At 36.8% G+C, this 16155-nt stretch overlaps 1 protein-coding gene across 1 annotated transcript in view; it reads right to left on the reverse strand.

The window, feature by feature from the left end:
• Window positions 1–16155, reverse strand: part of MAN1A2 (mannosidase alpha class 1A member 2) — a 288295-nt gene that overhangs the window by 13903 nt on the left and 258237 nt on the right. Inside the window, exon 12 of the mRNA XM_004380347.2 lies at window positions 13123–13238. Coding sequence (XP_004380404.1) covers window positions 13123–13238 — 116 coding nt within the window. The remainder of the gene's footprint in view (window positions 1–13122; window positions 13239–16155) is intronic.

Consider the following 16155-nt stretch of genomic DNA (forward strand, 5'->3'; position numbering starts at 1 on the left):
CATCAGCCTGAGACCAGAAGAACTAGATGGTGCCTGGCTAGTACCAATGACCACCCTGACAGGAAACACAACAGAGAGTCCCTGATGATGCAGGAGAAAAGTAGGGTGAAGAACTCAAATTCTAGTAAAAAGAGCAGACTTAATGGTTTGACTGAGACTGGAAGGATCCCGGAAGACATGGTCCCTGGACTCTCTGTTAGCCCAAAACTGAAACCATTCCTGAGGCCAACTCTTCAAAGATTAGACTGTACTATAAGACATAAAATGGTACTCGTGAAGAGTGTACTTCTTAGCTCAAGTAGATACATGAGACTAAATGGGCAGCTGCTGTCCAGAGGCGAGATGAGAAGGCAGAAAGGGACAGGAGCTGGTTGAATGGACACAGGAAACTGGAGTGGAAAGGAGGAATATGCTGTCACAGTATAGGAAGAGCAACTAGGGTCACATAACAAAGTGTATATAAACCTTTGTATGAGAAACTAACTTGAATTATAAACTTTCACTTAAAGCACATTAAAAAAAAAAAAGGAAACAGATGTTGGATTTTGTCAAATGACTTTTCTGTGTCTCTTTAAGTTCACTGACTGATTTTAAAATGTTAAACCAATCATCCATAAACCCACTTGGTCATAGTGTATTATCCATCTAATATGTTGTTGGATTTGATTTGCTAAAATTTGGATTAGAAATTTTATATTTGTGTTCATGAGGGATATTGGTTTTGTTTCTGGTGAGAACTCTGTTGTCATCCTTATATTTGCTCCTCGATGCATAACCATCTTTTTCCTCTGATTGCTTTTAACATTTTTAACTGGTTCTGAGCAATTTGATTATGATGGGTCGTGGTGAAGTTTTATTCACGTTTTTTGTGCTTTGAGCTTGCTGAGTTTCTTGGCTCTGTGGCTGTATAGTTTACATCATTTGGAAAAATTTTGGCCATTATTTCTTCAATTTTTTTTGTCCCTCCTCTCTATCCTCTTCTTTGAAGACTCTAATTTCATACATATATTAAGCCACTTGAAGTTGTCCCACAGCTCACTGATGTTCTTTTCATTTTTTAAAAATTCTTTTTCCTCTTGTTTCACTTTGGATAGTTTCTATCACTATGGCTTCAAGTTCACTAATCTTTTCTTTTGCTGTGTCTAATCTTCTATTAATCCTATCCAGAATATTTTTCAACTCATACATCTTAGTTTTCATTTCTAGAGGTTCAATTTGGGTTTTTATATTTTCCATGTCTCTACCTAAGTTTTTGAACATATGGAATATAATTATAATAACCATTTTAATGTTATTGATGGCTAATTCTAACATCTATATCAGTTCTCATTTGATTGAAATTAGTCTCTCATTGGTCATGCTTTCCTGCCTCTTTGCGTGTCTGGTAATCTTTGATTACCAGAATCTTTGACTCACACCTTGTTGGGTGCTGTATATTCCTATTTCTATAAATCTTCTTGAGCTTTGTTGCAGGATGCAGTTAAGTTACTTGCAAACAGTTTGATCCTTTCAAGTGCTGCTTTCATGATTTTTAAATGTAAGTCCAAAGAAGTACTCAATCTAGGGATGTTTATTCCCCACTACTGAGGCAGGACCATCCTGAGTACTCTATCCAGTGCCCTGTGAATTACGAGTTTTTCCAGTCTGGTTGGTGGGAACAGGCACTGTTCCTGGCCCTGTGTGAGCACTGGAAACTATTCCGTTTAATTCTCTTGGATGGTTCTTTCCCCTGCTTCAGGTAGTTTCCTAACATCCATGTGCTGATCAGTACTCTGGTGAATAGCTCAAGGGGTTCTCTTTCTGTGCAGCTCTCTCCTCTCTAGTACTCTGTCCTACCAACTCTAACTTTCTTTGTTTTCCTGGACTCACAGTTCCATCGTCTTGGGGAATCTGCTGGGCTCTGCCTCAGGTCCCTCTCCCTGTGCTGTAATTGGGAAATCTCTCAAGACAGTAAGCTGGGGCAATCATAGAGCTCACCTCATCTGGTTCCTTGTCTGTCAGGGATCACTGTCCTTCACTGCCTACTCTCTAGTTTAATCTTGAAAACCACTGTTTCATGTATATTTTGTTTGTTTCAGGTGAAAGGGTAAATCTGGTTCCTATTACACCATCTTGGAGAAAGCAGAAGTCCTACTTGCCCGTTCTGAGAGACTCTGCCACATAATTTGCTCAAAGCCATATAATCAAGTTCATGGAATTCCTGATCGTCACGTCTAGTATTAACCTAATCCAAAAAGAACATCAAAGTTAGTCCAGCAAGAACTTGTTGTTAGGAAATCTTTCTGGCCCTTCATGGTCACTACTTTTTCTCTAAAATCTTCGTACTATGATATTCTACAATTTTATGAAAATAGATGTTAAATGAATTGATCTTTAATTTCCTCAATACAACTCTTCCTTTCTTTAAAATTATATCTTTCCTATTCTGCTGTTTCTCTCCATCATTTGTAAAAGAATATTAATATTGATGGCAAAATTACATATGTAGTAGTTCTTGATAAGAAGTTTCTTTGGAACCTTACTATAGTTGACAATAATTTAAAATAACGTTACTTTTCTCCCCTTGAGGTTTCACTTTCCTCTTAGTTGTACTTGTTTTCCTTCAATTACATACCACATATAAGCTATGGTGGTTGATAGAGGGGGATGGAATTAAAGTGTGGGTACCTTGCATTTTATCTCATGATTCCCTTTTTAGCATGCCACTTCTTCTCTGATTTTGATTCCAGAATCTTACCTCCTACTATTTCCCTAATGGATACTCTTCAGTCAGGCTAGTTTTCTTACCATCTTTTGAAATGGTAGCATTTATTTTCTAAAGCTGGATCCATCTTCATAAAATAACTTTCTACTTTATCTCACCTATTAAAATCTTATGTATCATTTAGCAACATTTGAATCTTTCTTCATGATTACTCTGTTGTTGTTGTGTGCCAATTACGACTCATAGCGACCCCATGTGACAAAGCAGAAATGTCCCATAGGGTTTTCTTGGCTGTAATCTTTATGAAAGTAAGATTGTCAGGTCTTTCTCCCATAGAATTGCTAGGTGGGTTTGAATCGCCAACCTTTCGGTTAGCAGCCGAGTGCTTCACCAATGCGTCACCAGGGCTCCTTACGCTAGTGGCACCAAAATTCCCTTCTCTAAATTTCTAAAAACATTCATATTCTACCTTATACAATTTAGCAATTGACCATATACACTTTGTACTTTATGAATTTTTATATGCCTACGAGTGAGAGATTTCTTAACTAGACCGCAAGCTCCTCATGGGTGGAGTGTATGTCTTAGTATGTTTTAGTTTCAAATAGTACAATTCTGGGAAGAGACCTGTTGCCATCAAGTCAATTCCGACTCACAGTGACCCTGCAGGACAGAGTGGAAACGCCGGTGGCATAGTGGTTAAGAGCTATGGCTGCTAACCAGAAGGTCGGCAGTTCGAATCCACCAGGACCTCCTTGGAAACCATAGGGGGCAGTTCCACTCTGTCCTATAGGGTCATAGGGTCGCTATAAGTCAGAATCAACTCAATGGCAATGGGTTTGGTTTTTGGTTTTTATAGGACAGAGCAGAACTGCCTCATAGGGTTTCCAAGGCTGTAATATTTATGGAAACAGACTGCCACATCTTTCTCCCACAGAGGCGGGTGGTGGGTTTGAATCACCAACCTTTCGGTTAGCAGCTGATTGTTTTAACCACTGTGACACCAGGGTTCCTTTCTGAGAAGAGACTAAATACTTATGAAGTTGACTTAGTGTACAAATCAGCCTCCAGGGGTGAGAGGAAACAGCAGAGAACAGGGGGCTTGATGTTGCTCTTCTTATCCAGCTGAAAAAACTGCTCTTCTCTCAAAAACGATGTCATGTTTAGTAAAGTAGAGGGTCAGTGCAAATGAGGGAAATGAGATGGAATGACACAAGAGCCACAATAATGAACTCACACATACCAATGATCATGAATATGGCAAAGGATCGGGCAACATCTCCTTCTGTTATACATAAAGTCGCCATGAGTCAGAGCTGACTCAGTGGCAACTGACAAGAAGAATCACAACATGCTAGGAGGTTAACTTTAGGATTCTGTTACAGACAAAATAAAAGGCAAAAGGAAAGGAATAGTGGCTTTGTTTTTCATTCTTCCCTTTTGAACTATGTTTTCCTTGTCCAAGGATCCCCACACTCAACCATCTCACTGATTCCTCCCTCTCTGCCCTAAAGATATTACTTAGGCAATTGCACTTACAAACTTAAAAGTCATACTACTGTTGATGTTTTGTTGATAAAACCATTATCTGTCTTTGAAGCTACTTCAAAACCTTGTTCTCTAGAAAATTAGCTTTAATAGTCTGATAGCTGGCTCACTGTGCTTTCATTTGCTTATACTGAGAATAACTTCACAGGAAGGCAAACTAAGATAACAGTACCTGTGAAAAACAGAACTGTTGTTGTTGTCAGGTGCTGTTGAGTCGATTACAACTCATAGATGCCTTATGTACAAAAGAATGAAACACTGCCTGGTCCTCTGCCATCCTCACAATTGTTGTCATGTTTGAGCCCACTGTTGCAGACACATGTCAATCCATCTTCTTGAGGGTCTTCCTCTTTTTCACTAACCCTCTACTTTACCAAACATGATATCCTTCTCCAGGCAACTAGAGCCTACTAAAGGATATAATGACAATAATTTGCTAATGTTTCCCCCATTATTTTATTACAAAAATTTTTAAACATACAAAAACATTGTGGAACCCATGTATATTTAGCTTGTAGATGCTACAATTAACGTTTTGATATATTTGCTTTCTTTTTAATAGTACTTTCCCTTAGAAAAAGCAGTTAATTAGCAAAATTCAGCCAGTTATAAAGAAAACCTTGCTTAGTGAAATAGTTTGCAAAGGGAGAATTAGAAGTCTCTTTGGAATTTTTTAAAAACCTGGACAAACTAAGGACAATAAATTGCAGGCAACAATGCTTACTTGAGTTTTTGAAAGGAAGACTTGCTAAAAATTTTAGCTCCTTATTAGTTTGTTCTACCTTTGCCATCTCTACTTTAAGAAGCACCAGATTAAAAACATTTAGAATTTTATTTAATTATAGCAAATTATTTGGTAATTATTTATTTGATAATAGCAAATTAGATGAAATTATTTAGTTTTAAGGCAAAAATTTAAAAATTCCAAGCAAAAAAAACAAGGGGAAGGTATTTAAGTGCAATCAAATGGCAAACAAACTATGAATTCCTTTTCTTTCTGATCTCTTTCAAAAAGATGATTAATGGACCATCAAAAAGTGAATGGAAAAACAAAGTGTAGTATATCCATACAAGAGAACACTACTCATCAATAGAAAGACACAAATGACTGATACATGCAATAATATGGATGAATCTCAAAAACATATGCTGAAAAAGAAGCCAGGCACAAAATAACTATATACTGCATGATTCAATTTGTATGAAATTCTAGAACCTATAGTAACATAAAGCAGATAGGAGTTTGGGGTAGGGTAGAATTGACTGCAAAGGGGCTAGGATGGAAATGTTCCTTATCTTAACAGGGTGGTAGCTACTCAGGCTTATACATTTGGTAAAACAGATAAAATGGTACACTTAAATCACCTCAATAAAGTTGACTTAAGATAAAAAAAAAAAAAAAAAGTAATGGAAAACGATGTTAAAGGAAAATAACCTTATTATGTGTTACTGCTACATAAATACAATTTGGGTTGTAGCTCCCTCTACTGTAGAAAAAAAACTGGCATTCAAACTGAAAAAAAAAAAAAAATGCTTATATTAAATAGTGTAAGTGAAAATCACTGTGTGTGTGAGCGTGTGCGCACGCATACCCTAGTGTCTAATATTTGGATTGCACTGTGATAGGACTGGTAAGAGGGATTTAAAAACTGTAGAGCATGGTTCTGGTCCTCTAGTGCACCTATCTGAGGAGACTAGACTACATAAGGAACCCTGCTGGTACAGGTGGTTAAGAGCTCGGCTGCTAACCAAAAGGTCGGCAGTTTGAATCCACCAGTTGCTCCTTGGAAACCCTATGGGGCAGTTCTACTCTGTCCTATAGAGTCGCTATGGGTCAGAATTGACTCAACAGCAATGGGTTTGGTTTGGTTTTTCGGACTACATAAATATAGCAGTTAAGCAATGCTTTGCTTACCTGACCATATGATGTGCTAGCTTCCTTGTCAGCATAGGTAATTTCTTGATTCTCAATTGGTTTACTGAGTCATAAGCATCAGTAGTTCTCAAAGTGTGGTTCCTCAGACCAGCAGCATCAGTAGCTCCTGGGAACTTGCTAGAAATGCAAATTCTCAGGCCGTACTCTAGACTTCCTGATCAGAAAACTCTGTTTTAAGAAATCTTCCAGGTGATTCTGACACACGCTCAAGTTTGAGAACCACGGCCCTAGGTTTACCAACTTTGTGTAACTTCTAACACCAGCTCGTTTGCACAGTTTTTGGTTTCCTTTTTGGTGTGGCCATCTGAACCTTTGACTCTCTAATGAAAATGATCCATTGCCCTGTCTCTTCCAGTTTTCACATCTTGCCTTGGTCCTTCTTCTGGCTTTACCAACTCCATAACCCAGTATTAGCCACTTCCTAGCACTAACTGAATTCTGAGATCAAGGCCTGAGCCCCAACCAGGAGATAATAGAGGTCTACTATTTTCTTCACCCTACTCACTCCCACTTTTGCAAGATATTGTTTTCCAGTTGTCTCTCTTAGAATCAAATGTTTCAACCCTTTATTCAACAAATATTTAATACTGAAACACCTATTTTATGTGTGGCCTCCATAATTAAAACATACAAAAATCATCTCCCTCATGTAGTTTATATTCTAGATGGGGAATTAGTAAGGAAATTATATGGTGTTAGAAGATAAGTGCTATAAAGGAAAGCAAAGCTGGGAAAAGTGATAGGGAGTAAGGGAGCAGTTTGAAATTTTATACAGGATGATCAGGGAATATCTTAAAAAATACAATTGAATATGATAAAATGATATAATTAAAAACTAAGAATGATCAGGTAGAGCTACAAAAGCCAACTTGTTTTCCTTACATAACACAACCTAAAGATCTAGCCAATAAATCAACACGTTTATTTATTGAGCTCTTTGTGTACAGTGTGCTAAGTGTGAGGGAGACTGGAGCAGTTAAAAGGAAAAGTCCTTGCCTTTACAAAGCTGTATGCTGTAAAGAGAATTTAAGCATTGGGACTGTTGGTGGTGGCGGTGGTGTTATGGCACTATTTATTGGCCTGGATAATTTCTTTTGATTCTAGACACAAAGACAGCAACTCAACTTGAGGCTGGAAAATATGGTTGCAGCTTAATCTATTAAAATTTTTTTTCTGATTACAAAAGCATGAACAGAAAAGTATTTTAAAGAAGTCAAATAACATCAATTAAGCTAAACCACAGTGCACATTTTGATGTTGTTGGACTACATATTAACTCATTCATCTATGTTTTATATATGTATGTACACTTAATAGCTTAATAGTATATTGTGAAAATTTCCCTACGTTATCAAAAAAATCTATAAAAATGCAATTGCTACTGGCTACGTAATGTCCATTATATGGATGTGCCATATTTAACTATTCAACCAGTACTGAACATATAACAATTCTTATTATAACAGAAATAATATACAATATTTTCCCATAACTGTGATTATGTCTTTAAAAAATTCTTCATATATTACAGTTTTCCAAAATTTTGCCATATTTTGAATATTTGAATTATTTGAGCTTGAAAAGAGATAGGGGAAAAAAGCACATAAGCAAGACGAACACACACAATTTCTGCCCCAGAGATTTTGATACCACTGAAGGCAGAGACACAGTGTTAAACTTGGTCCTAATTTTAGGGTATATTTCTTTCCTTTGACAACAAATATTGAAAAGACCATGTTTCCAACTTACCTGTGATTTCTCTGAGGCATTTTAATGCCTGATATACATGAACTCAGAAAAACTGGTTAAAATGTATCCTCAACATGTACACTTTTCTCAATTTATAAGACTTTCAAGTACAGCACTAGAATTGAACTGAGATTCAATGAAAGCCTAATTATACCTAGATGAAGGAATGCAGAGACTGAGGTAGAGATATAAAATAAATACTTCTCCTTCAAGGTTTTTGTTAAAAGAAATTGATTTATAATAGTAAATGGTACAAAGTAATAGAACTATAGAGAATCCAAACGGGAGACATTCATTTAACAATTGAAGGGCTGCTCCAGGGAAAGTGTTTAACTCCTATGAATCTTGGGTTCTATCATCTATGTTCCTTGAATTCTTTTAGCTTAATGGGTTTTTGATCAATTGTTATTTCACTAAAACCTATACACAGACAATTTTGGAAGGAAGCAAAGCCATTACCAAAGGATATATCTCTCTTTCTTGCAAAGGGAGAAATGTGGCAGAGAGCTATTATTTACCTTTTCTTATAATCTGGACTCCAGACAAAAGTCTTAAAGCAATTTCACATGTTAACTGAAAGCTATTCCCAGCTTTTCCTTCCTTGCACAAACCCTTCCCCAACCTAAAAACTGGACTGACTTGTACTTAAAAAAATCACTTTAAGTACTTAAAATCTATACCAATTGCCTAAATCTTCTCTCAAAATATTTAGATATAAACATTTTATAAATTTAATCTTCAAAAAGTCTCTCCCAGAGACTTCTGCCCCGTTCAACCTGGACTGGTTGTCCTCTTAACCATTCTCTTTCACTTGCTCTCTGTACTCCATGTCTTTGTTTTTGGTTTAGAACCATTTTTTGGTGGAGCACATCTTCCAAAAACATAAAAGAAAGACCACACGGGAGTAGATTTTTGAGACCTAGCATAGCTAAAAACTTACAATTCAAAGTTGGAATTAATTTTCTCTCATAATTTTGAAGGAACTGCTTCGCTGCTTCTAGCGTTTACTGTTGCTCTTGAAAAGTCCAAAGCCGTTCTGATTCCTGATCCTTTTTACAACACTGTTCTTCTCTTTGGAGGCTTTCAGATCTTTTCTTAACTCCAGGGATTCTGACATTCTACGGGCTGTGGTGGGCCTCTTTCCATCTGCTGTGCTGGGACCTGATTTCTTTCAATCTGGAAACAAGTTCTTCAGTTCTGGGCCATTTCCTTGAATTGCTTTGATGATTCCTTCTCCTATACCTTCATTTTTGTAGAACTTCTTTAAAACAGATATTGCACTTTCTGGGCTGATACTCTGATTTTATGTTGTCTCCCTTATTTTACAACTGTTTGTCTTTTTTTCCATTCTTTTCTGTATTTTCTCAACTTGCATTTCTAACCCTTCTACTGAGTTTTAAAATTTTTCTGCACTTTAATTTTAATTCCAATAATTCCAAGACCTCTTTCTTGTTATCTGATTGTTCTCCTTTTATAGTATTTTATTTTTTTTCTTGTGCTCGCACTATCTTTTCTTATATGAGAATGCTAATTTCAGTTTTCGGTAACTCCCTGTGTTGCGTCTGCTGTTGAGTTCCTTCCCCCTACCGCCCTTTCACGGTTATTTTGGTATTAGAAGCTTGGGAACTTACCTCAAGTATATGATGATTCTTAGCCATCTAGTCATATTTTATTTTTAAAATAAACTTAAAGTATAACAGACATACATAAACTACACAAGTCTTATACGACCATAGCTTGATAAACATTTCTAAGTCCATACTATTAGTATTTAAAAGTGAAGCACTAAAATGCTGATTGGAATCTCTATAGGCAGGTTGGTGCTTACTGTTGGGCTTCATCATTGGTGAATGGGTGGGGACATGGCTATTTTGTTGAGGGAATCTTACATATCAGTATCTAAAGATCTCTTCTCACGGGCTAATCAATTTCCCCAGAAAGAAATCTTCAGATCTTCTGTCTACTTTCATTTGAGCCTATTAGTAAGTCCATAGTCTCTATCATTCAGCCTCTTCAGATAGCAAATCTCTAAGTTTTGTTCAGGGTAGAGATGGGGCAGGGGTTGATTTGGGGTCTAACTACTCCTTATACAAACTTCAAAAAAATTTCTAGTTTTCAGTCCTAGTCTGCACCCTGGCCTTGGATCCTTCCAAGGTTCTGAAGTACTCATCAGCTTGCTTTAAATTAACTTCCCTTGATGCAGATACTTAGCTTTCTCTGCTTTTATTTCAGTCTTCTACAATTTTGCTGACATCTCTTATCTGCTGTTGATTTCTTTCTCATTCTCTTTGCCGATACCCTTTGTATCTCTTTTGCCCTCTACTGTCATTTTAATGGCTTTCAAGGGAGAGTGGAGGATAAATGCATGTGTCTGTTCTGGCAAGCTAAACTGGAACTCCCTCTCATTTGTTAAGGGAGGCATTTTCAAAGGGTCAGACCTACATCTTTTCTTTCATACTTCAAAATCATTCTGAATTTATCTTTTGAGCTATAGATCTGTATTTACAAATGCCTCTTGGAAACATGTTCCAAAAGTAACTCAGTATCTTCTCTGAAAACCTATTTCTTTTTTCAATTGTCTTATTTTCACTCTTTGGTATCATAATCCTTACAGTTTACTAGATTGGAAACTTTAATATCATCTCTGATTCTTACATTTTACTGAATCTCCCCATATCTAATATGATATCAAGGCTTGTCAGTTCCACTTTTGAGATCTCTTTTATTCTTAATATTCCACTGTCTACTGCCTTAGTGTTCTAGAGCTGCTGTAACAAAATACCACAAAGTGGGTAGCCACAAAGAATAGAAATTTATTTTCTCACAGTTCTGGAGGCCAAAAATCCAAACCAGGGTATTGGCTATTGGAACTGTTCCATGCCTTTCTCCTAGCTTCTAGAAGCTCCTGGCATTCCTTGGTGTTCCTTGGTTTCTACGTGCATCTTCTATTATGTCTTCCCCCTGTGTCTATTTCTGCCTCTCTGTCTGTTCTCTTTTATAAGATACCACTCAGATGTGATTAGGACCTGCCTTCTTCTGGTATGACCTCATGTTAACTGAAAGCATCTACAAAGACCCTATTTCTAAACAAGGTCATAGTCATGGGCACTGGGGGTTAGGACTTCAACATATCTTTTCTGGGTAACACAATTCAATCTATAACATCTGCCTTACAACCACCATCCTGAATACCAACTCATCTGCCATGTTAATCTTACTTTGCCTTCAAGTCTGGCTAACTGCCATGGTTTCCATGACGTTTTCCTTTAGGCAAATTTTTCCTCCTCTAAAAGACTTTTACATTTTGTTTACATTTCCCTTCTGGCACTGAGTAATTTAAAATTATCACTGGGGTAAAAGACAGCTATACAGTGTATTATTGGAAGAAATGGGGAAATTTGATAACATGTTAGATAACAGTGCTGTTGTATCAATGTTTAAGTTTCTCAGGTGCGATAACTATTATGATTATGCAGGAGAATGTCCTTTTCTTGAAAGCAAGATGCTGAAGTATCATGAGGTTAACTTTCAAATTGTTCAGCAGAAAAATGTTTTAAAATAAAATAGTAAAACTATGTGTGGGTGTGTATATGTATATTGTGTGTGTGTGTATGTGTGGGTGTGTGTGGGTATAGACAGAACAAGATAAAATGTTGCAAAAAGTCACAGTTGGTAAATACAGATGAAGAATACACAAATATTTATTGTACTATTTTTACATATTTTAAGTTTTGAAATTAAAAAAAAAGAAGACTTCTTGCATAATCTGGGTCAAATTTCAGTTTACAGAAATGTAAGCTGAAATGAAAAAAGTTTTATTTTGACATGATAATCAGCTAGGTTGTGTGTAGCAAGCATGTAACTTAAAGTTAAGTACTTTTTCACCTACTTCATACAATCTCTGAAAACTAATCATATAGGATAAATAAGAACAAGGAATGACCAAACCCACCGCCGTCAAACACATTCCGACTCACAGCGACACTATGGAAGGAATGACTAGAAGCAGAGAATTGACTATCGGGCAAATGTTCCAAACCATCTCAATAGTAATAAAGGTCTGCATTAGGGTCGAATGTAGATATGGAAAGAAGAGGGCAATTAAAGAAACAATGTAACAGAAGACTTGTGATATGTTAGAAAGAGGAAACAGAAACGGCTTTATAACATGCAAGCTGAAAAGTTGGGGAATAATAGTACCAGAGATAATTTAAAAAAAATCAGAATAAGGTGGCCATTTAGGATAAGGTGGCCATTTAGGATAAGGAACTTAATTTGAGACATGTATACTTTAATTGTAATATGCCAGAATGTAAGCTAGAAGTATACTAGAATGCAAACTCTAAGAGGGCAAGAATTTGTCTTTTTTGTCTACTGATATATCCAAGTGCCCTGAACAGTGCTTGCCACTTACTTAGGTATTCAGTAAATATTTGTTAAACAAATAAAAAGGTTATAAGATATTTAGGTACAGTATATAGGAAATGAAAATATGGAATTAGCAGAAGGTATCAAGAGATATATACTTTTTAGATGTTTACGGAAGCAGACATATTTAAGGTCTCTATCTCCTCCAGGCTAGTTTCTGGGGTTTTGAGTAGAAGCCCAAATAATAAAGTTGTCTTTTTTCTTTTCCATTGTTCCCTTTATGTTTATCTTTATGGGAAATATCCCTGGGAAGATAGATGGCTATGGTCACATACCATCTAGTGTCATTAAAAGCCCATGATTATCCTGAAGAGATACCATTAAAACTCTATGATTATTCTGAAGAGATTTCAGGGTGCTCAAGATATGGTTCCAGGATATGCATCATCAGCATCACCTAGGAGCTTGTCAGAAATGCAAATTCTCAGGCTTCACCCCAGAGCTACTGAGACAGAAAATTTCAGGATATAGCCCAGTAGTTTGTGTTTTAAGAAGCCTTCCTGGTGATTCTGATGCACACTGAAGAGCCCAGGACAAAACAGTTCAAAGGTACTAAATTTTTATTTGATAAAATATCTAAGTCATATTCTAAGTCATTCTTCTTGAGATGCAGTTAAAAATTTAAGACCCAAATATATGAAAAGATATTTGTAATAAAATTTAGTGTAATGTATTGGATAATAATAATTTATTATGTAGTGATCACACAACAAAACCAGTCTGCAATAAAAAATAAATAAAAAAGGCATATACTTACTTTAATGTTTCAGCAAGAAAGAAGCTCTGTTGGACATCATCATGTGTAGGAGTAGAGGAATATACATCCTTGACCCCAGAAAATCCACCACTCACTCGGCAATACTTTTCAATAGCCTGTGAAAGAGATCAGACAAAAGAACCAATTCCATAGAATTTCAAGATTTGAAGAATAAGTTAAGGAACCACAGTCAAAAGTTCACAGAGATCTGTATGAGAATTTGATATTTTAAGAATAAGATTTATTATCAAATGGAAAAATTCTCATACTGGAAAAGTTAACTGAGGTATCCTGCTTCCTGTGGAATATTTACCTCTCCAAAACTCTAATCTTTTTAAGACACATTTCCTATTTTCCTAACTCAGGAGTCAAATGTAGACTATACTCACTGAATTACAGAGAACTTTTCTTGGCACAATAAAGCCTCACATTCTAACAAATCAAAATAAAGGTCAGTTTGAATTAAAAACTCAATTTCATAAATTCCAAGGACAAGCAACAATTCAAACATGCTAAAAAAGTATTAATAGAGCTCTCCATAGTAATGACAATAAAAGAAAACATTTACTGTGAACAGGCTATATGTCAGACATTGTTATCATAATCCTATGAATTAGCCATTATAGGTCGAATTAATTGACAGGCAGAGCCCACTCATATACCTACTATAATAATAATTACACTATTAAGAGCTAACAATTATAAAGTGCTTACTATGTGCTGAAGGCTATCTCTAGGAGCTTTAAATACCTTAAGTTGTTCAACTTTCACAACAACCTTGTGAGGTAAGTACTCTTAATATCTCCACTTTACATGTCGGGAAACTGAGACACCGAGCAATTTGCTCCACTTTATTAACTACTATGCTCTACTGCTATACTGGGAGCGAAAATTCTTAATTTATATCTCCTTTTGCATCTCTGAACAAGCCTAAATAAAATACACTCAATTAAATGGAATCTATTCACAATGCTGCTGTTCAAAGTAGCCAATATACTGCTCATACAGTATACTGCTCACTCCAGAATTAAGACATTCATGAAAACTTGAAAGCACATGTGTTCTCTTCTTTCTCTACTCAACCCTGAGATATTGTCCAAAGAAGATATAGTTACTTATCATTACTAGTGTGGCTTGTTGTTCCTAGTCTTGGTACTTTTATTACTCTTCAGGTTCTCCTTCTTCCTAATGAAAAGCTCATTAACACTGAAAAGGTTTATCTCATCAAGCTGTTCATTTTGTAGCTCTATTTTGATTATAGCTAGATTTTAAAGCCTTCTTACCAAACAGTTTTCTGCTTTTCTCTACCTAAATACAGGTAGTCCCTGACTTAAGATGGAGTTCTGTTTCAACAACTACTCTGTCGCAAGTTGGTTCTGATGTAAGTAGAACACTTCATTTTTTTTTTCTTTCAGTTTCATTATTATTGTCTTTTATTATCAGTATCTTTATAAATCTGATCTTTGGGGGTTGGAAAAATTACATCTGAGAATGATAACATCAGCAAATTACAAGCTGCAACACTGTAAGTAGTACATATTACTAATGATAAGATGTAAAAAAAAAAAAAAAAAGAAAAATGTTGTAAGTGTAGTTCATCCTAACTCAAATAAGTCGTAAGTTGGGAACTACCTGTATTTTAAATCTATTTTGAATATAAGAGTTTTTAAACACTGTGTTCTTCACCATGAATATGTGTTCTCAGAACAGTTTAATGATACTGAGAAACCACAGACAGCACAACTAACATGCAGATAATTTAGAATTATTTCTTGAAGGCAAGTTTTCATGCTTAATATACTCAGGTTTGAAAGTTTGCAGATGTAAATAGAATAAGTAAAGCTCTTTCAGAAGAAATGACATACCACAATATTCTATCTCAGCTTGGCTTCTATTTTCTTCACACCCAACAGGACAGGCTAGTGGTGACAGGCAAATTCTATTTAAGACTTAAACCTCCTCTTTTGTCTCCTGCCCCCTTCTTTTCATGGCATACTTCTGAAACTTGAATTTACAGCATAATTATTTCAGTTCTTGTTCTTGACAAGTCATATGTTGAGCTTATGTGTGTCCATATAGGCAAAAAAACCCAAAATTCTAACTCTTGTCATTCAAATTTGGACAAATGTGAGCTAAAGTTTGAGCCTGTAAAATCTCTTCATAATAGATAAGAGTGAGGCGATATGGAGGCAAGGCCAAGATGGTGGAGTAGTCAGATGCTTCTGGTGGACCCTCTTACAACAAAGACCCGAAAAAACAAGTGATTCAATTATATATGGCAATCTGAGAGCCCTGAACATCAAAGGCAGGGTTGAGGAACCGGACTGAGTGGCAGGGGTAGGGAGAGACCATCTGGAAGCAGCAAGGAGTTGCCAGACCTAACCTGGTGAGAGCCTGAGCCCTTCAGGCCTGATCAGCTTGGGGGTGAGCAGTGAGGCAGGCAAGCATCAGTGCTCGGGAGGTGTATTCCTTACCCGGAGAGATCCAGCTGCTGAGAGTCTACTCGGCCACGCAGAACCAGTGAAAAGCAGCCCTCAACAAAAGACAAGTACTTGCGTACAGCTTACCGCGCAGATCAAAAACACCCCCCTCAGGGAAAAACCTCTCTCCCATTTTACTCCCCGCTCCCTGCTCTGCACTGGGTCCTGGACCAGCTTCAGCAATTGCTGAGTCCCCTGGGCTGGAAATAGGATATGTCACATGCCCAGAGCCATTCTCCCTGCCTTGGAGAGTGAACACATTAACAAACGGGAAAAAATAAACTGCCGGCTCCCCTAAGGCAGGAACCCATGGTAGGCACAGCTCCTTTGCCTAGGCACAGGCATAAGGGATCCATGGACTTTGAGTGCCTTTCCCCCGGCATAGACTTGTGTGGGGCTATCTCAACAGCGTAGGCCCTCATTACCGCAATACAACAGGGTATATACTGGAACTTTAACTTCAGTTGTTTCAGCTGTGAAGTGGCAGGTTCTTGACATTTGACACTGCTCTGCCCATTAAGCAGGGTCTTCACCTACCCACATCAGGAGCCTG

Source organism: Trichechus manatus, unplaced genomic scaffold, assembly GCF_000243295.1.
Source record: "Trichechus manatus latirostris isolate Lorelei unplaced genomic scaffold, TriManLat1.0 scaffold00073, whole genome shotgun sequence".
Classification (NCBI taxonomy): domain Eukaryota; kingdom Metazoa; phylum Chordata; class Mammalia; order Sirenia; family Trichechidae; genus Trichechus; species Trichechus manatus.